The sequence below is a fragment of the Trichomonas vaginalis genome, chromosome I (assembly GCF_026262505.1).
Source record: "Trichomonas vaginalis G3 chromosome I, whole genome shotgun sequence".
Taxonomy (NCBI): domain Eukaryota; phylum Parabasalia; order Trichomonadida; family Trichomonadidae; genus Trichomonas; species Trichomonas vaginalis.
In genome coordinates, this window is record NC_067203.1 from 12,859,497 (window position 1) to 12,880,154 (window position 20,658).

The 20,658-nt window shown below is 32.8% G+C and overlaps 9 protein-coding genes across 9 annotated transcripts, besides 2 other annotated features; 4 read left to right on the forward strand and 5 right to left on the reverse strand.

Annotated features, from left to right (window-relative positions):
• Positions 1 to 10,993: part of a mobile genetic element that runs on past the window's edge.
• Positions 1,586 to 2,137, reverse strand: TVAGG3_0977180 (integrase core domain containing protein family; the record flags this gene model as incomplete). The annotated part of the gene is made up of 1 exon (XM_051253885.1): positions 1,586 to 2,137. The coding sequence occupies one exon, from the start codon at positions 2,135 to 2,137 to the stop codon at positions 1,586 to 1,588; it is 552 nt and encodes a 183-aa protein (XP_051079459.1).
• TVAGG3_0977190 (ATP binding) lies at positions 2,692 to 3,102 on the reverse strand (the record flags this gene model as incomplete). The annotated part of the gene is made up of 1 exon (XM_051253886.1): positions 2,692 to 3,102. The coding sequence occupies one exon, from the start codon at positions 3,100 to 3,102 to the stop codon at positions 2,692 to 2,694; it is 411 nt and encodes a 136-aa protein (XP_051079460.1).
• Positions 4,436 to 5,385, reverse strand: TVAGG3_0977200 (organellar and viral DNA polymerase type B; the record flags this gene model as incomplete). The annotated part of the gene is made up of 1 exon (XM_051253887.1): positions 4,436 to 5,385. A coding segment is annotated over one exon (950 nt), but the record flags the coding sequence as incomplete, so codon positions are not given.
• TVAGG3_0977210 (uncharacterized protein) lies at positions 9,329 to 9,613 on the forward strand (the record flags this gene model as incomplete). The annotated part of the gene is made up of 1 exon (XM_051253888.1): positions 9,329 to 9,613. A coding segment is annotated over one exon (285 nt), but the record flags the coding sequence as incomplete, so codon positions are not given.
• TVAGG3_0977220 (protein of unknown function, DUF4107 family) lies at positions 9,812 to 10,331 on the forward strand (the record flags this gene model as incomplete). Its single annotated transcript, XM_051253889.1, has 1 exon — positions 9,812 to 10,331. A coding segment is annotated over one exon (520 nt), but the record flags the coding sequence as incomplete, so codon positions are not given.
• A 799-nt stretch (positions 10,994 to 11,792) lies between the features above and the next one.
• Positions 11,793 to 12,633: a mobile genetic element.
• Positions 12,634 to 13,524: 891 nt separating this feature from the next.
• On the reverse strand, positions 13,525 to 14,336 carry TVAGG3_0977240 (GTPase protein; the record flags this gene model as incomplete). The annotated part of the gene is made up of 1 exon (XM_001312674.1): positions 13,750 to 14,319. The coding sequence occupies one exon, from the start codon at positions 14,317 to 14,319 to the stop codon at positions 13,750 to 13,752; it is 570 nt and encodes a 189-aa protein (XP_001312675.1).
• Positions 14,337 to 14,914: 578 nt separating this feature from the next.
• Positions 14,915 to 15,292, forward strand: TVAGG3_0977260 (Ricin B-like lectins family; the record flags this gene model as incomplete). The annotated part of the gene is made up of 1 exon (XM_001312675.1): positions 14,915 to 15,292. The coding sequence occupies one exon, from the start codon at positions 14,915 to 14,917 to the stop codon at positions 15,290 to 15,292; it is 378 nt and encodes a 125-aa protein (XP_001312676.1).
• A 198-nt stretch (positions 15,293 to 15,490) lies between these two features.
• Positions 15,491 to 16,666, forward strand: TVAGG3_0977250 (uncharacterized protein; the record flags this gene model as incomplete). Its single annotated transcript, XM_001300600.2, has 1 exon — positions 15,491 to 16,666. One exon carries the CDS (start codon positions 15,491 to 15,493, stop codon positions 16,664 to 16,666), a length of 1,176 nt encoding a protein of 391 aa, XP_001300601.2.
• Positions 16,667 to 17,365: 699 nt separating this feature from the next.
• On the reverse strand, positions 17,366 to 19,321 carry TVAGG3_0977270 (TOR signaling; the record flags this gene model as incomplete). The annotated part of the gene is made up of 1 exon (XM_001300599.2): positions 17,430 to 19,310. The coding sequence occupies one exon, from the start codon at positions 19,308 to 19,310 to the stop codon at positions 17,430 to 17,432; it is 1,881 nt and encodes a 626-aa protein (XP_001300600.2).
• Positions 19,322 to 20,658: the final 1,337 nt, after the last annotated feature.

Sequence of the window (20,658 nt, forward strand, 5' to 3'; positions counted from 1 at the left end):
GCAAGGTCGTAAAAGCTTTTGTTGTTTCTTCTGACTAAATGCAACATAACCATATCTTTATCTTCTTCATTCTCCAACTCTTCAGTATAAATCATATACTTATAGTTCTTTTCCTTTCCTTTTGGTACTGAACGCGGTATTCTTTTCTGTATGCTTTTGTCTTTGGATTCAATGACTTCATCTTTTGCTTGAAGTTTCTTTTCCATCTCTCCACGTTCTTGTCTGTGAAGTTCGTCAAGAAGTTTGTAAATATTCCAAGCATAACGTGGTGAAGCCCACATTGCAACTGCATTTACTAAAAGTCTATGAACATAATATCCTCTCAAACCGTTTGGCAATTTTTCACGGTTTTCATAGAGTTTTGGCGACTGGGATTTTTTACCTACTCGCTGTTCTTCACTGTTTTCAGAAAAAAGTACGTCTCGCTGTGCTTCACTTAATAGTTCTATGGTGCTTTGGTTCCTAAACCAGTCTTTAGGAAGCTTAGTATCTGGAGCAAAACAAGCCGTCAAAATACTTTGCATTTGGTACATGTCGTCTTTGACAGAACGAATGAGTCTCAATTGTTTGTTATACTGTATGTATTCGTATTCTTCATTTATGACTTCATGAACGATAGCAGTTGTTGTGTTCTCTAATGTTGACATATCTGTCTTTACATACAGGATAAAAAAATAAATAAAATAAAAACTAACTTTATTTTCTGACTTTCACAAAAGACCAAAAATAAACGCTTTACATGTATTTTTCAGCAACTTCGTCAAATAATTTTATAGCTTTATCTATCTCATCTACTTCAAACGTTTCTTTACCTTTCGTGGGAGCACCATACATTTTCTCAAAAACTTCAAGCAGTTCTGTTTCAGCAGCTCTCATATCATTAACAAACACAACCTTGACTCTATTGACTGTACTGTCATATCTTTGAGTTATATTATATGTCCTTCCTATCTTATATCTTTTTGTGTTGAAGTCCTTCGGTTTCTGAACGATATAAAGTAAGCCTTCACTGCAACGTTCCGTATCGAATGAACCATATGATATGAAGTTATATCCAACAACTGGGTCTAACCATAACAAAACTATTGGTATAAGACTTTTGTCTATAAGATATGCTCTTGTTCCATGAAATGCTACTGATATCATAAGCTCAGGATTTCTTGTCAAAATTTTCTGAGTTGAAGCATTTCTAACCCAGTCGTTTGTTTTCTTTCCAGATGGAGATATAATGTCTGACAAAGAATATTTGTTGTATTTCTTTGAGTATCTTACGTTTAAATCACCTATTCTAACCACTTTGGTGTCATTGTCTATCTTTCTAACTGTTTCAAACTCAATGTTTGTCATTACTGTCTTTACATACAAGATAAAAATTTTTCTTAGAAAAAAATTAGCGTTATTTTTCTTTCATAAGGAAATGTCAAAAATTCATTATTTTTGTTCATGGGCTATGCCCCGCCGCTTCGGTCTGAAAGACCTTCAGGACTCAAAGAGTCCGTTTGCGTCTTTATGTTAAAATAAATGGTACCATTAATGATATCATGACTGTTCTCATTCATGTCTGATTTACATCCAACGAAAAAGTTTAGAAGAATTTTCTTATTCTTTCTGGCATGTTTTTATCTTTCCAGTACTCCCGCTCTAATGGTCCCAGATGTGTTGGTTTAGATTCTCTCAAGTTCTTAGATGGTATAACATCTTCAACGCCTCCTTCATATCTTACTTTATAAGTGTCATCGTTTATGTTGTAGTCAAGTATTTCAATAACCACTCCTCGCTTTGCTTCGTCAATGGTTTCAGCAAGTTTGCCATTACTACTTTCGACTAATTTATGACGAGGGTAAAATGCTATGGAGTCGTCAGCAGCTTTTATAAGATATCCATTACCTTGCGTAGAGTCTACGATATAATAATTTCGACTTAACCTTAAACGTTTCTTTGTCAACGGTTTGTCGTCAAGAACTACACGAACTTTTGTTCCAGGAATGAGAGTAAATTGTGTTGAATTTCTGATATTTTGTGTTTGACTTCGTTTCTTTTGTATATACTTTTCTTCTTGTTGTTGTGTCATTGAATTTGGTGTATGTCCTGTTGTAGAATGTGTTGAGGAATTGTAAACTTCGATGAAATGTTTCATTGTTTCTTCGGTAAAGTCTCGCTCTTGATTTAAATCTCTGAGAGTCCTTATGAAGCGGTTAATGATACCGAGTATGTTATGGTTATGGTCTTCAGTAGTGTAGTGAGTTATGTTATGCTTAATGAGAAATTCTGTGATTTCGTTGCTGAGGTATGCACCGTCTTGGTCTGATGTTAAAATACTTGGGCTATGTTCTGCTACAAACTTTTGTAAAACTCTTAACACTTCATGAGTTCCTTTATTTCTCATTATATACGCAAAAGCTTTGCGAGTGTTAACATTAATGAAGATGAGGAATGGTTTATGTCCTCCTTTTCTGCTTTGAATGAGAGTGTCAAATTGGTATGCGTCAGGAGTGTTGGAGTAAATTGGTAAAAAGTAGTCGTAAGGGTTTATTTTTGTTTGATGTACAACATTTTTGTCAAAGAACCTTTTCACTTCAGCTCTGTTAGTAAATCCCGAACTCTTTGGCAGCTTCATTGAATTTCTTAAAAGACCTCCATGGATGTTGTTCGAATACTTCTTTCAAGCTCATTTATGTAAAGTTAAAGATTTTAACCAACTCGTATCCAAGCGTGCATTGTTATATAAGGAGGCATATAATCTTTTCCATTACCTGCTGGGTCTGTAATACCAGCTACAACATGTGTATGATTTCCTGCAGTTCCACAGAAAATACCTGTGCTAACATCTTTGGGGTCATCTGAGATATCATATCTGTTCATTCCCTGTCTATTCGAACCCGCTGCAAGATTTATATAACCTCTTTTTGTTATTGAATGTGAATGGTTTCCTTCCACAGATGTTCTTCCACTGAACCTATGCATATGTGAAGGAAGGTTTTCAATACCTATTTTCTTTGAACCTCCCATCTTCATTGACTGCGTATTAGTGTAGAATGGAAAACTGTCAACTATTTCATACCATCTACCACCAAATAAAGTGTTTGGATTTATTGGATTCATAGACGTATAAACAGCTCCTATAGGATATATTAAATCATATATGCTCATAACTCTATAAACATATTCTAAAGAACTTATGTCATTAAATACCATTTGGAATGTATCTCCCGGATGAAATGTTGCATTTGTTCCACTTTTATAATGTAATGTTAGTTCAATAGAATTATCCAAGAAAAATTCAAAAGTATCTGGTTGAAGACCTCTAACAAATTCAAATGGAGTTGCTGGTTCACCATTTATAATTTCTGTTGTAAATGTCATTGTATCTGGTTTCGAAAAATTTCTTTGTTAGTTCTGCATCCACATAAGTTTTATCTGCTTTCTTATCTAACATTGCTGGTAGTTCATATGCTTCAAAGTTTCTGGCATGACCTTTCAATGTTCCTGCAACTCTTATCTAAACTGTTAAGAGTATCTTTTACGCTTGTACTTGGATTTTCTAATGGTGCATTTGAACCAAGGTCAAAGTTCAATATTATGTCGTCTGCTCTAACAGTAGTGAAGGATTTATGTGTATGGTTCTTTGTCGGCTTTACTGTCTAATGTAGCTTGAAGTTCATTTATATCGGAGATGTGTGTTTATGAGATTTCAAAACTTTGTTCGTTGCTTCGAGTTCAACTTTGTCAGCTTTACTTTTAATAGCATCTTCAAAAGTTATTTTTGACTTAACTCTCAAAGTAAATCTTGGTTCAACTAATACACCGTTAACAAAAAGTATGAAGCATAAATTTCAGCGTTATAACCAAATGATTGTGGTGCTATACCTGTGTCATACTGTACAGTACAGTGTATGTCATAACCTTTAGCACGAATGAATTTATATCTTCTTTCATTAACATTTTTCGTATTCACTTTTTCACCCTGTGTTAAATATCCATGATAGTCCGTTATAATCTGTTCATCAGAACTTATATAATGAACATGGTTTTTGTCTGCTTTATTGTCTAAAGAAGTTTGAAGTTCATTTATATCGGAGATATTGTGTTTATGAGATTTCAAAACTTTGTTCGTTGCGTCAAGTTCATTTTTGTCCGCTTTACTATTTAATGTAGCTTGAAGTTCATTTATATCGGAGATATTGTGTTTATGTTCTTTATCTGCTTTTTCGGCTAATTTCTCTTCTATCTCATTTATTTCAAGTTCATGCCTACCACCACCTCCCGAAGAAGTATTTTTCTTCAGCTCTTGAAGAACGTCCACTTCGCCATCTTTGGTGTCAATAATGAGACTTTGAGTTAAAACCTTTCCTGTCTTAATGGATGTTTGTAAAACTTCTTCTTCACCGTGTTCGGGTCATGGTCGTCGTCATATCTTGTGAAATCAGAGATGTTGTCATACATTAAGCATATCTGTCTCAAAAGTTCTGCTATTTGGAATTGGAACGAAAGATATACAGAACTTTCATCATCTCCTAAAGTCAAGTCTGCTTTCTTAAGTATTTCTTGAATGTATGCAATGAGAACAGAGTACCTTGGAAAATATTCGAACAATATTTCATTAGCTGTTGGTTTTGGTGGTTCTTCTGGAGTTTCTGTTGTTTCAGTTCCTTCTGGAGTTTCTGTTGGAGTTTCTGCATCTCTTGACTTCAATGCTCTTGCTCTCAAAGACCTAAATGTTAGAGCACCGGGTTTTACAAAGGACTTTATAAATGCTTTAATAGTTCCTGGTAAGTTATTGTTAGCATTAAGTAAGTTCCTTATGCTTCCATCATGTACGTCCATAGCACTATGTAAAAAATCTATACTTTTCTTGTAGTCAGCAATAGACTGACTGTGATTTTTTAAAGATTTGTCAATACCTTTAAGCCAATCTTCATGCATGTCTGATACTGAGCCAAGAATATCATTTGCTTCCTTTAGTGTATTTTGTGCTTTTCGTAAAGTATCCAATCCCGTACGTGCATTGTTTGCTATACGTCTTACAGTATCTATTTGACTCCTTGTTTCTTGCATCCAACCAGATAAAGTTTTAATAGTATCAGAACCATTTGAAATGAAGTTCAAAGCATTTTTGACGTCATCTAAAGCTTCTTCACCAAGTACAGCCCATATCTTTCCGATTTGGTATTGAAGAACTCCATATGAAGCAGCTGTTAAACCAGTATTTATAAGGTCCCATATCCATGATTTAGCAGTTTTTCCATCCTTTCCATCCTTTCCATCCAAACCGTTTTCGCCTTGAGGTCCTTGTATTCCTTGTATTCCTTGTATTCCTTGTGGTCCTTGAGGTCCGGTGTCACCCTTCTCTCCTTTCAGTTCATCTTTATGTTCGTTATAATATTCTAATGTCATAAGGTGTACATCATTACTGCTACCAGCAACTCCTAATATTTGTTTCTCATTCATGACTAAATTCTTTAGGCATTTAATGTTGTCGTCAATCGAAAGCTCTTTAACAATTCAATGAGAACATTCAGTACTTTCACTAATGAGGCATCTACTGTAGAATTTATATATTGCACCGTTCCATCATTTATGATAGGAACTTGCTTGTTGTAATGAATGGGTCATAAGTGTTAAAAGTATCGAAATCAATGACTTTTTTAGTTTTTTCCATCGTCAATGACTAAATCATTGCCTTCAATGGTTAAAGTTGAGTTTTCGTTTACTAGTTCATGTGCTCTTCTTGCTTCATTTGTTTCATACGCATATGCAGCAATAGTCATATTTTAATGAGAATAAAATGTTGTTCTATTTGCAAAGTACTGACCCAAACGAATACGGAACAGTAAAGCTACAAACAAACTTAGGTCTTCAGAATGAAGCGCTTGCTTTCAGAGTTGTTGACTTCAATACTATCGCAACTTTTGTCATAACAGATGAAACAGATTTCATGGAGTTTGAAATAGATGGAAAGAAGCATGAAATAAGATTTCACAATAATGTAGAATATAAGATGGAAACATTAGCTGGAGTGTTAAATGCGCTCATAAATACTACAATAAACAAGGAGAACGAAGAAAACTTAATGAATGTTAAACTTATTGCAGGAGTTTTGAAGTTCAGTTATGCGAAGGAGTTTAAGATAACACGAATGAGTCATAGAGTTCAATTGCTTCTGGGAGCATACCATATGACATTTCCTTTGAAAAGTATTGACAAAACGATTGAGATGAAATCTGTTCCATACGTATGTTATGGCAATTGTTTATACATTGAGTCTAAAATAGCTAATGTCACAGGTATTTCAGGAGTTAATAGTAAAGGTTCAGTAGAATATAAGTCTTTCTGTTATGAAGTAAATTCAATGTTCATTCCAAACGTTCCTGTCATAGCAACTCATTTAGGTAAATGGGTTCGCATTAGTCCTCATAATTTGAAAGACATGCAATTCAGACTAGTTGACTTTCAGGGCGAGCCTGTAGAACTGAAGGCACCAGTGCGAATGACTGTTGAAGTTGACTTTTTAGAAATATTAAATGCAACAGCTTACAAGAGAACTCAGAGCTAAAAATATAAAGTATGAATGTTATGTATTAGGTCATGAACTTTGGTTGTTGCTGTTTGATGAAACAAATGAGTTAGTTATGTCAGTCAAGAGAACAGAAAAAGGCGTCAAAGGCGCCGAGCGCAAAGCGCTATATTGTGTTAGTGAGAACTGCACCAAGTCAATAAGATTAGGTTTGCATTATGAAGATGAGTTCGATACTGTTGAAGAAGTTTTGGATAGATATTACAAATTGCTTTAATTTACTAAAACATATTTCAAGCAAAGTTTATATTCTGTTGAAAGTTTTGTATACTCGTTCGAATATTTATACTTAAACTCAACTCCTGTAGTTCCTGGTGTTTCAATGATGCGGATGTTACCTATTTTCATGAATAGTGGAGTTTGACCACAGCATTCGATTTCAGGGTCGAGATAGTCAATGACACATTGCTTTCCTGTTATTCGTGAGATAACATTTTCAAGGTCCTCCTTTGTTAGAATTATTTGGTTCTTGCTTATAAGATTTGTCAAAAGCTTCTTATCGTCTTTTGAGTAAAATTGTTTGGTATAACTGAAGAAGGTAATGGTCTACGTTATCTGAAGGATTTGTTTGAACATTGTGTGTAAGGGTTGTCGTTGGCTTCTCTTGAAAGAACTTGGTCCAGTGGTGGATACTCTAACTTAACATCTGATGTAGCGTTAGCGTTTGAAGCTGAGTTTAAATTCACGGATTTCAGTTCTGGTTCTTTTTCTTTCAAACACTCTGAACTATAGTTCTTTATGACAATATTGTTTGTCGTTCGTGAGTCAACATTTGATGTTGGTTCAATTGGAACATTAACGGCACCAGCTAAGATGGATTTGCTTCTCATTTCATATAGAATAAAAACCTTTTATATGTATGAAATGAACAATATACTCGACAAGGGTTTGAATGTAAAGCTAACGAATGAAAATATTGTTGAATTCACTGAGACAGGAGCTGTGTATAAAGATGTAGAACTACTGAACAAAAGAGCTAAGGGAAGAAGCAGGAACATGAACAAAGGGTGGAAGCCTATAAAAATTTATGTCAATGATGGCTCAGGAGGTTCAAACATAAAGTATGCAGAAAGTTATAGAGTTTATGCTCTCAAAGGTGAAAAGCCTTCATTTAAGAACAGCTATTCTAACGCATATCCTCAAAAGTTAACGGATGGGGAAGTGGATGATATGAATGACAGCAAAAATATTAACAGAAATGGCGACAGAGATGCATGGAATTTGTTTACCATCAGTCAGTTGAAGGTTAAACTTTAAAACAATGTTGGTCGTTCCCATGGAATATTTTTGACTTTAATGGTATTAGTCATGATATGAATCTCAAGGTATGAACGAGGAGAGATGAGAGACTTATATGCTTCCCAAATTTCTTCAAAAGGTAATGTTATACCTGACTGTTTCCAAATGAGTTCAATATCATAGCGTGAGAAACCTTGAAAGATAACGAAGTCAGTTATGAGACGTTTTATGTTTAAAGCTAAAAACCTCCATGTTTGCATAAGTATTGCTACAGTTAAATGGTAATGTCTGACTTTAGTAATGATATTAGCTAATGGTGAGTCTGGTTTTGACACTAAACCTTTTCCGGCGAAGTCGTCGCAAACGAGCAGAGTGTTTGAAGGATACTTTTTGAAGGGGTATTTTGAAAGTTTTGACAGAATGTAGTTTGTAAGTCGTTTCATATCGTAAACTCCTGAGTATTGACGTAAGTGGTGTTTGTCAATAATTCTTTCCATCTCTTCTGAAGTCTTTTGCATTCCTGACTGTATAAATTCAACGATGGCATAATATTTCCTCTTACGTCGAATGTAACGTTGAAGAAATTCAATGAGTTCGCTATCTGGAACTTTAACGACAGAGGCTTGAACTTTTGACATAAATGTTTTCGCTGTTGAGTCCATAGAGTCTGAAGTTGCTGATATAATGATTTGGTCATAATATGAATCTTGACCTAAACGCTCTGTTATGAGTATATGACGAATGAGGTTAAATGTCTTACCTGACCCCATCTTTCCACAATAGAAATAAACACCATTTGAACAGAACTCATAGTCCTTACTGAAAGGAAGAATAAGAGAAGAGTTAAGTTTGTCTGTAGTTTCATTCATGTCTTCATCTACGTCATGTATTAAATGCTTCATTTTATCTCCATTAAAAATGCAAGTCAGAAATATTCAGAACATAGCACCGAGTCTAACTGACAAGAGTATAAAGATATACTATGAACACGTTATGATGAAACCAACCAAAATTCAAGAAAGTCAGTATACTTATGAATATCCAAGACACTGGGTAGAGTATGTAGGAGGTGAGAAAGCTATTGAAATAAGACAAGTTAGAAGTATTCCAGCAGGAAGGACAATATTATTGAAGAACTTTAATGTTTTGAGATATAATGATGAGACAAAGAAGCAAGATAGTTTTCCTATTGCTGTGTATGTGAACCTAGACACAGGAGATGACATGAAAGTTTTTAACACAAAGCTTCAAACGGTAGTGAGAGAACAACTGACTGCGGAAGGACACCCATTACCTTCAGAAGTTACCATAGCATATAATTTTGAAACAAACTCAATAGATTTTAAAGTCATCTCTGCAAAGAAGTCAGGTTTTACATTTAATGAAGCAGATGTATATTCGAATGAAAACTTCAAAGCTATTGCATGGTTAGATAATGACGATTGCTTTAAGAAAATATTTAAATTCAGTGACTCAACGATGTCAATAGATGACCTTCGTGGAATGTTACCATCGACGTTTACAGTTGAAGGTTCAGCAGGATTGCTTACAAGATTGTCAATTGGTGGTATTTGGTCTCGTGAGAACATTGTTATAAAATCCAGTATAAGTGAATTTGCTGAAGAATCTATATTATGTCTTTCAAACTACATGTATTCGCCACCGAAGCATTATAGTATAACAAACTTTGTCAGTAAGTTTAACATAAGACTTGTCGAACCTTCTTCAATGAAAGATGTTGTGCTACCTAAAGATGGAAAGGATGGACTCATTATTGAGATGATTTTAATTGCATATTAAATGAGCTTGTTTTTAAAGGTCATTCATGATGAAATAACTGTTGTAGAAGATGTTAGCAATTGTTCAGACATTTTATTGAGAATAGATGAGATAAGAAAGAAGTTTATGAATGAGAATGTTTATGTTTCATTGACTTTCTCCAGTAACGAGAACTTTTATGAGATAATATTGAAGAGAGATGATTTTAATATGGGGTAAATGGTAGCTTGGGCAGCTTTAGGCGCAATGGGAACAAAAGCATTAGCATTTGGAGCAAAAGCACTTGGAGCTTATGACGCAGTAAATAAAATGAGTGGAGGAAGGGTTTCAAAGACATTAGATGCAAATAAAGGAAAGATTGGAGGCTGGGTTGCAAAGAAGTTAAGATTAAATAAAATAGGGCTCATAAATAAAGCATCCAATTTGGTTGCGACTGAGTCAGAAAATGCTTTAGGAAAGGACGATGAGTTTGCAAAACACGCAAAAGACTTTAATGACCAGATGAAAGGTGAAACAATGCATTTAAATAGAGTCGATGGAACTAAAGAAAATGTTTCTTCTCCACCAGTAGTTCTTCCGTATGGTCCCTATGGAATGTATGGAAACCCTTACGAAAGACCATTTGACCCATTGACTGGTGGAAGTAACTGGTATCATTACGGACGAAGAAGAAAGACAGTCAAGTTGGAGACAGACGTGAAGAAAGCAACTAAAAAGAAACCAAGGAAGAGAGTTATAAAGTAATGAATTCAACAGGGTGAAAAAAGAGGTGAGATCTCACCACTTCACCTAAATTTAAATGGATGTTTTCATACGTGTGGGAGTGGTGATATCATTAATTTTTAAGTTTATTTTTTATTTTACTGAAAATTTTTATTTGGATGTAAATGACAGAACAAAAGCAACTCATTCGAATTCCACAGTATAACAAACATACATTTAAACATTTATTCTTCCTTCCTGAGCATAACATGTTCTTTCAAATACATCCGAGACCAGTTGACTTTTCATTGACTGTTTATAAAGATAGAAATAGTTATATCATTAAACCATACGATGACGAAGGTAAGTTATGTAAATTGTACGTTAAGAAGTTAGAGAAAGTTTATGGCTTCAAGTATGACTACAATAGGGTTAACACTGATGATGAAGATATTGAGGAAAATTTATGAGAACATTAGTGAAGTTGTTAGTGAGAACGATAGTGAGAACGTTTATTTTTACATTAGTGAGTTCGTTAGTGAAGTGAAGTGGGTGGTGGTTTTGTAAATATTTAAGGTTAAGTTAGTGTTGTCGTTTGTGTTGTAAAATATACGTTAACGGTTTTGTAAAGTGTCAAATTCACAAGTATTGCGTACGGAGGAACGCAGTGCCTCCATACCCAAGATAACCATACTAACTCCGCATGAAGATCTCCCAATTAATCCATTAACTGGAACAAATTACACGCCAAATCAAATGTATCAGCTGAAACCGAAATACACAAATGCAGATACAGAAAGGTTGTGGCAAATATGGGATACAGATACAGGCATGACCGCTGTTGACACATTCACAGCGTAATAATAAACATAATTTTTTAATTTCATTTTTAACAAGTTTTTTTAAATGTATGTAATGAATAATTCATTAGAATATGATAATGCACATTGTAAAAGAATAGAACAATCACCAAATTTTTTTTTGAAATTAAAAAATAAAAGTAAAAAGTACAAAGTAATCTAACCAAAAAAGATATTTAAAAGAATTTTGGAAAAAACAGAATAAGGATAATGATATTATTTTAGATACACAATCGATGTACTGAAGAATAATCCGGTAAAATGATGATATAAAATTAGATTATTTTACAAGTAGCTAAAAGAATAAAACTATAATATAAAATAAATGAAGTTTAATGAAACAATAAAGGTTAAATAAATAATAAAGATTTTTATTTTATATCAGTATTGAGAAGAAGTAACAGCTGACACTTGGTAGACAACTTCTTTATGTCTAGAAAATTCTATCTTGCCTTTTATTTTTTTCTCGCTGTGAAACGTATTCGGTCATTTTTTTAAAAATTAATTTTTTGTTAGAGATAAGAGCTAAAACTCGGTAAACAACTTCTTTATGTCTAGAAAATTCTATCTTGCCTTTTATTTTTTTCTCGCTGTGAAACGTATTCGGTCATTTTTTTAAAAATTAATTTTTTGTTAGAGATAAGAGCTAAAACTCGGTAAACAACTTCTTTATGTCTAGAAAATTCTATCTTGCCTTTTATTTTTTTCTCGCTGTGAAACGTATTCGGTCATTTTTTTAAAAATTAATTTTTTGTTAGAGATAAGAGCTAAAACTCGGTAAACAACTTCTTTATGTCTAGAAAATTCTATCTTGCCTTTTATTTTTTTCTCGCTGTGAAACGTATTCGGTCATTTTTTTAAAAATTAATTTTTTGTTAGAGATAAGAGCTAAAACTTTGCAGACAACTCCCCCATGTCTAGCAAATTTAACATTCGTCTCCCATTTTTATATATTTGGTTTAGAATGTTCGAAAATGCGTAATATGGTCATTAATATTAATTGAAAAGAACCTTGAATTAATTCAATCTGATCTCACAAAATATTTTAAATTACAAACTTTGTAGTTTGAATAGATAATTAGTATTAAACTCAAATAACTAGTTTATTTTTGAATAAAAATTATTTGAATTTATTCAATTTTGTGAATTTTCCTTCAAAAATCAAGTTTAAATATCTTATTTGCCATATAATTATAAATACAATGAAACATATTCGAAATTGAAAAGAATGACTTTTTCTGTTCTTTCAATCATTCAATTTGAATTTTGCAATATTGGATTTCTCATTAAATAGCTATTAAAAACAACAAGCAATTTAACTTACATTCAAATTTATTTGTGTTATATTCAATCTTCTCAAAACTTATAATTTTCGGCTATAGCATGATTATATGCTATATAATATAATAAACCTATAATAGTATCATTCTTTCAATTATTTGAAGAGAAAACCGAAAAAATATATTTTAGGTCTATAACAGTAAGAACCGATAACATTTACAAAATATTAAATTTATTTTGTAAATTTTCCAAAAGCCTTAGTACCAATATAATATAAATGCACTAAAAACCCAACTGCCAATAGCATGTATTCAAAAAATTCAATTCCATACAAATTTGATTGCATTTTTTGAGATGGAAGTGTATCTGAATTCACAATTGTAATCCACGAATACACTTCCATCTCATTGATAAGAGGCTAATGTTTTTCTCATTAATAAGGCGCTGTTGGCCTCTATCAATAGCCGAAGTGATATTAACGTATGTTAACGTACAAAGTAAAAACACGTTTATTCTTTTTAAAATCATTTAGTAATTAATAATATTTAGCACTCATAGTAAAAACATTAAAATTTATAAGAATCGTTATGAAGAAAAATTGAGAACTTATGATTTTTATTTAAGAAAATGATTAAATAATATATAAATAACCATATAAACAACATTTTAGATTCCTCTGAAAAGGGTATCTCAAATTGGTCTATGACCAATTGAATGGTTCGCCGGTTATTCAAGGTACGGTACGGCGAAAGTATTCAATTCTGAATTTTAGCATTTAATTAGTCATCCTTTATCATGTAAAATTACTTGCTTTTTTCAGGAAAAATTTTCTTCTTTCAAAAAAATTAGACCGTAGCCGATTTACAAGAAATTCGTAGTACATTGAATATTGAACCCAGAAAATGGATATTGAGTTCCGGCAGTTTTGAGAGCTTTATTTCTGAATAAAAAGCTGATTGAAGATAATTTAATTTTAATATGAAATTAAGGAAATACGTCGTATGAATTGGAAATCCTTCGACTTGGAAGCGAATTCGATTCAAAATGAATTTGAACATCATTTTTGTATACCAAAATGTTCGCTCCGATTATAGTATTTAAATAGTATGCATACACACATCTGAATCTCATTACATTTTTATCTAAATAAAAATTCTTCAACATCACTACTACAAAATCGTGAAAGATTCATTCTAAATTGAACTTTCGTTATAACATAATGTGATCCATAATAATTTGGGGATGCTTATGAAATAATCAAAAAAATTATATAAAGTTATAAAATAACTCAAATAACAAAGTAATTTATATAAACTAACAGCATGTATGACGTTCTGACTTGGATAGATCTATTGAACGCTGCTCAGAATCAACCTGAGCGCAAGCTTTTTCAGCTACTTCTTGGAAAGGAATATTTACGCCTTCCCCAGTTAAAGCAGAGGTTAAATGTAATGTAAAACCTTCTTCTTCAACATATCTTTCTGCAATTTTTATGTCAAAATCCGAGCCTTCTTTATAAATATCTTTTTTATTGCCAACAACACAGATATGAGCGTAGTTTTGACAATGAGATTTAAATTGATTAATGTATATTTTCATTTCTTCGAATGATTCAGGAACAGTAAGGTCAAATACTGCAATAGCACAAGAAGCATCACGATAATATATGGGTCCTAAACTTCTATATCTCTCTTGACCAGCTGTATCCCAAATTTGAAAAGATTCATCTCGGCCATTAATCATGAAATGATGAAGTATAAAAGAAGCGCCAACAGTTGCGACAGTGTTCTTGTTAAATGTACCGAAATGAAATTTAGTGAGTAATGCAGTCTTCCCGACTTTTTGCGTTCCAATAAGCGCAACTTTTTTCGCAGCAGGCTGCATTTTTATTGTAAAGAAATAATTTCTATTGCAATAAAAATGATCCGATTTTCAGATTCAATCTATGAGTAGGTGCCAAAAGTGCTTACTCTTAAACAACCGTCGGATTTCCGGGTGAAATCGTGACACACTTTCGTCTTTCGTAGGCAGTGGTGGTTGTTACAAAAGGTAACTTCGAATGTAGCGTGAAATCTGCAAAAAAAATTCTGAAATTTGAATGGAGAACACAAAAATTGAATAGTTTACGTCAATAAAAAAGAGAAAAATGAAGCCAATGTGTCTCGAACCTAGGACTTAGAGCAGCAATCCCACTGTTTATCCCATTACACTAAATGCATCTCTCACCTCAGTGAATGAGATCAACTATATGATAACTTTTTCCCCATTATATTCTTGTGGAAAAGTGACAAATAGCAACTTTGACCCTCTCTCTTCAATCTATAATTCCCAACCATTATTTATTGTGGCTTGAACTGCACTGTTTCTCAACCACAAAATCGTTATCTGATCACTTTATGAATCATCTTATGAGCTTCTAAGAATTGCAAAAAAAAAAACATCCCAAAAAAATTTTCTCAATTTCATATTTTATATTATCATGAGATGCTCAATCTTATGCAGTTCTCGACCAGATTTTTGTTTGTCAGTGAAGATCGGCCCAGATGGCGTTGAAAAAGCTGTTCTTGGTACTTATATTAACACAATAAACCAACAATTCCTTATTCAAGACAATAACATCATTTCTCTTAAAACAGGTCATTTACTAACAAATGAAGATCCCCTTGTTTTCACCCCAAGGACTAGCGATAGCAAACAAATTTATCATATAAATTCTGACGGTACTATTTCAAATGCCAATGGCTTAGTTCTTGATATTAGGGCAGAAAAAATAGTCCAAGATACAGATATCATTCCATTTCCAAAACATGGAAGATTCAATCAAATATGGCGTGTTGTTTCAATACAAGATGATTAAGAATAGTTGTTTATTAAGTTTCTACTACTTTTTGTTTACACTTAACCTAAATGTTTATTAATATCTTCGATAAAATTTCAAATTTTTTATGATTAGCTTTGAATAACCTCTTGCTCGCATGAAGAAGAGAATTTATGGATATCTGCGATAAAATTGTTGATCGAATACCATCAACAATTTTTTTTTTATTCTTTTTTGATGATTGGGCCATCAACCATGCTTCCTAATGCTTTTGAAAAGTTCCAATTATCTGTTGGATGCTATGTTCAGCTTGCTGTTAAGGTAAAGAACAATAAAGTTTCAGAAATTGTCAATGAAATTTATAAAAAATGCATAGGCTGTCGAACATTGTTTGATGGTAAGAATTATGTTTACACAGATCAGCCATGTTCAACTTATCAAATTCCTGATAAGTTTCCTCATTTAGAAGAAGCAAATAAATTTGTTGCCAAAAATTATACAATTCCTGAGTCAACACGCTTAGCATCAATATGCTATAATAAGGACACAGTTATATTTAATTGCAATCATTCGTCATCAGATGGCGGATACATGAAGATGCTTTTGGATCATTTGTGTGGACGAGAAACACCAAAAGATCCTCAAGCCAAAATCCATACATCAATAATTGATGCACTTTCTGATCAATTAGCTAACGCAAATGGCAAAATTTCAACGATGACTACTCCAATCAGAAATTATTGCAAGAAACAAGAAAAGGAATATGCAATTTACACATTGATTGAATTTCCAATCAAAGAAAAGATGTCGAAAGTTACAGAAAAAATGATGCTTGCGGCAACACTTTCTGCTTCAGCATACAACAAAATGTTAACTTCTATTACCAGCCAACTTGCTGTTGATGCCAGAAGATACATGAAAAACCCAGATTGGAGTCATTGCAACATTGATAGTTTAATTGTTGCTGATGCACATACAAACATCGCTACAAAGTATGCTAAATTGACTATTGATGAATTGGGTGCTTTACTCCGTAAGGATATGCAAGAAAAATTAAAGAATGGCGAAGCATTAAGATCTATTAATCATTTATACAAAGGAACATATCCACCAGCAATGACTGGCTCTGTAAGTGTTACAAACATTGGTAAAATGACTACAGGAGGCGATATTACTGATGCTCAAATTGCAACTTCAATTTGCAAAGGTCCTTATCCACCAGGAGGAATGTCAATATCATCAACACTCGTTAATGATATTTTCAGGGCCAGAATCTACACTTCTCCTTATATTACAAGCTTCAAAGAAGCAGAAAAGTTCAAGAATGCTGTAAACTACTGCATTAAAGAATTAAAGCCTGACATGACAGTTAAAGAAGCCTTTACCAACCTCACAAAAATAATTCATCAATAATTTTGTTATAATTTTTTTATTTTGTCTTATTTTTCTATTCATTATCTTATTTGAATAAATATTTTCGATTCACCTCATTAGTTTTCTTTGATATTCTTCTTTCTTGACAATTTGCCCCTCCTGTTATTGAGAATCGAATAGAATTTAAGAAATCAATGTATTTTAACTGAATAACAGGAGGCATAGATTTGATATTAACTTTAGGTCCAAAACTTTACAGTATTAATGATAATTTAGATGATTTATATGGATGGAAATATGAATCATGAATAGTTTTAAGATATTATTATGAAATTTAATGATGTGTCTTTTGTAAATTTATTACATTGATTTAATATTTCCATATTTTATTTAAAAGATATGGAAATTTCAAATTTAATAATAAATTTTCCAAAAAAAATTCAAATTCTAAAATTTGAACTTCATCTTCTATTGTTTTCGTACCATAAAAATGGATTCAAAACTTTTTTGGAGAAAATCATTACCATAAAACTTCTTCTATATTGGATATTGAGCATTTTTATGTTCATACTTTATCAATATTAAGTATAATTTTTGAAATGATTTTTAACAGAAGTATTTTTAAGGGTAATCATTTGATTTTTTACACATAATGACGAAACACACTTGATAAACCTAGTATTTTGTGATGATTTAGTTAAATATTGAAATATGTTTTTTAAAATATCAAAATTTGTATGTGAACAAAAAATAAACAATTTAAAATGAAACATAGTGTTAAAAAAAAGTCAAATAAGATAAATCAAATCATTGTTCCACAGTAGTACTTCTCTATGAAGCCATTCGATTTAACAGCTTCTATAACCATCTTAAGGATGCTACATTCCTCTTGAACTTCATCATATTTACCTTCAAGAGCCAAATTTATTAATTTAAGGACTTCTTCGTCTTTTTCTGTAGCTTTTATCTTATTTAAGTTATCTAGAATAGCATCGTCATGCTTGTACTGCTGAATTCTTGATAGAGAAACAACAATTTGCTGTCTAACAATTGGTTCATCGTCATTTTCAAGCATTTCAAAGAGTTTATCGAGCATATTCCTATCCTTCATCATTCCCAATAGGAAAACTGTCGATGCTCTGATGAAATACGATGAATTATCGAGGAGTGGGTAAAAATTCTGTCCGAAAGGAGGCAAATTCATCAATCTTCCAGCGGATCCGAGTAGTAATCCAAGTAATATCGATGAATATGGGGCGCATTCTTGAGCTTTTTCTACGCATACGTTCCAAATCTTTGTAAATATCGAAAGGAAGTTCCATGAGATGGCGCAAATGATGGCAAGCATTCCAGCCTTGATTTCAGAGACACTGGACTCTTTAGTGTCTTGGAACCAGAATAGCCATTGTTGTTGAAAAGGTGATATCGCGCCCGTACCGGACGATATCGACAAAATTTTTGCCAACAACAGAATTGCGGATTCTGAGGGTTTGTCCATTTCTATGATCGTCTTTGCGATATTTGAGCGGGTAGCGTAGATAGCCAAGTCTCCATGTGTATCCAAGAAGTTGCAGAGTGTTGAAACTGCTGCTTCGCAAAATTCTGCTCTTGTAATGAAGAATGAGAAGATTGGCATGACTCCGACAGTCGGGAATGACTTGAATGACTTGATGAACATCTGGAAAATCATCGTAGCAGCTTCTTGGTCGGACATTGCGAGTGAACAATCTAATGCTGTGTCCCAGAAGAGCCATAGATCATGGCTTGATGTAGGGCGATGTTCTGGAATTGAGATTGGATGTAAATTGAAGCTTTGCATAATGCGCATTGATAAAATAAATCCTCTAGCGAGTTGTGTCATCGCTGTGTCTTTTGCGAGTATGTCGAAGAGTGTAGCTGGTTGTGTGTCGAATGCAATTGCATCGAGAAGAGCAAATAAGAATTTCTTGAGGAAATAATTTGGATGATTTGAATTTTCAGTGCCTTTGAAGACGCAGCTATGGCGACGAGTATGCCACCATACTGCTGTCTCAAATGGCGAAAGCAAACATGAGCTAAACAAATCCCATGGTGCATCTGTTGAAATTGGAAGAACTTCATTAGGAGAACATGCGAAGAAAGCGATAACATCTTGTTTCTTTTGTAAGAAGGGCAAGATATTTCCTGCTGATGGACTATCAACAATGAGACAAAGAGGAGTTGGACAAATGTTCATCAAAGTCTCGATTTTCATTGGCTTATATTTCGAACGATCGTCTGAGAAGAAGAAAAGACTACCATCAGCTGTAGGCGGTAAACAGCCTTGACCGAAGTAATGAATGATTAATCGTTCTGTTTTTGCGTTTTGACTGTAAGTTTTAATAACTTCGCTGATTTTATTGCCAGGAGGATCAACGAATATCTCTGCAGGGCATTTCATAGAGGCCGAATATAAATCTTGAATTGCATTAGAAGATGATGGAGCAAATACGGTGGGATCAAACGTAAGAAGAGGTTTGTTACATATTAGTCTCGGCTTACGGCTTAATCTACGAATTGTTGGTGTATGAAGACCATCAAATAAGCATAATAAGCACAAAGCTGCTTTAGTTTTTGTGCAAACTACTTGAGGGACTTCCTTGGACTTTGATAAAACCAGAGGTGTGCATGTGTTCCCTGATTTTTGATTCATACCTGAGAACATTTCACTTGAAAATTTTCAAAAAATTTAAAATATAATGGGTGTAAAAGTGACGCTCAGAAATATTATTACCTTGCTCTCAAAAAAATGTTAATCGTAAATGAGTTATTCTTTATGCACTTATCAAGGTAAATACAGTTGATTTTTTTTACTGATAATTTGAGAGAGGTAGGGCAACGATAGGTCAAAAAGGCTTCTCTGATAGATTTCCTTGCCTTTTGGATATGCTATAATATATAGCCTAGCATGATAGGATATGATGTCAAAAGTTAGAACATAACTTAGGATCTTGAGAAAAATGAAAAATAAAAATTACATAAAAAAAGAAAAATTTTATCTAATTTGTTTTTTTGAACCGAATAAGTAATTTTATTGAATTTCAATACGACACATAGATTTTATTATTAGTAATAAATATAATGTTTTACTATTAACAAGGAACCTAAACTAATGAAAATTTGATTTCAAATATTGTATATGATTATCATAGTTTACCAAAATATATTGCTATTTATGAGGATATAATATTGATTATTAGTAAATCGTATAAATTTAATAAATATACCATGAATATTGAATGAATTTCTTGATTCATAGGGGTAAAACGCGCTTTTATATGATTTAGACAGAGAATTTATGAGATGTAAATAACACAATAAAGGTTTATATTGAATATTTTCTAAAAATAAATCGAAATTATAAAAAACAATACATTTATTCATTGAAACTACTTGGACAAATATGAAACAAGCATTCAGGCAATACTTTTGAGACTTCAACGCATCTGATAATTTTTATATAACTTCACCTCTTATGCTTAGAGTGGAGGTATTGAGATCGTATAAGTATAGATGAGCTCACATTCAGATATGATGTGTGAACTTCTGTTTTCACTGCAATTTTGAATCAGAATAAACTCAAAACAAGAATAAAATGATATACTCACTCTCTAAATGTGTTCGAGATTTAAAGTTGTATGAATAAAACGATTCATCTTTCGAAGCCTCCCATTTAATGAGAGACTTCGAAAGATGAATGTATTCATGTAGATGAAATACTATATATGACCATGTGTGATACTAAAGATATCAAAATGTTCATTTTTAAGTGCAATAGAAGGGTTATCTCTCGTAAAATCTCAATTTAAGGAAGATTTAGAAAGAACTCCTTTCCTAAGTAGATAGTGTGTGGTTTCTGTCTTTTGGTTGATCAGGAACTATGAAATTAAGTCGGACAGAAAGAAGTTCTTTCCAAAACAGACTCCAAATGAGTTGTTCGAAAAGAACTTCCTTCTGTATATGGATAATTGTAGTTACCGCACTGAAGTATGTGATTGTGATGATGGAGTTCT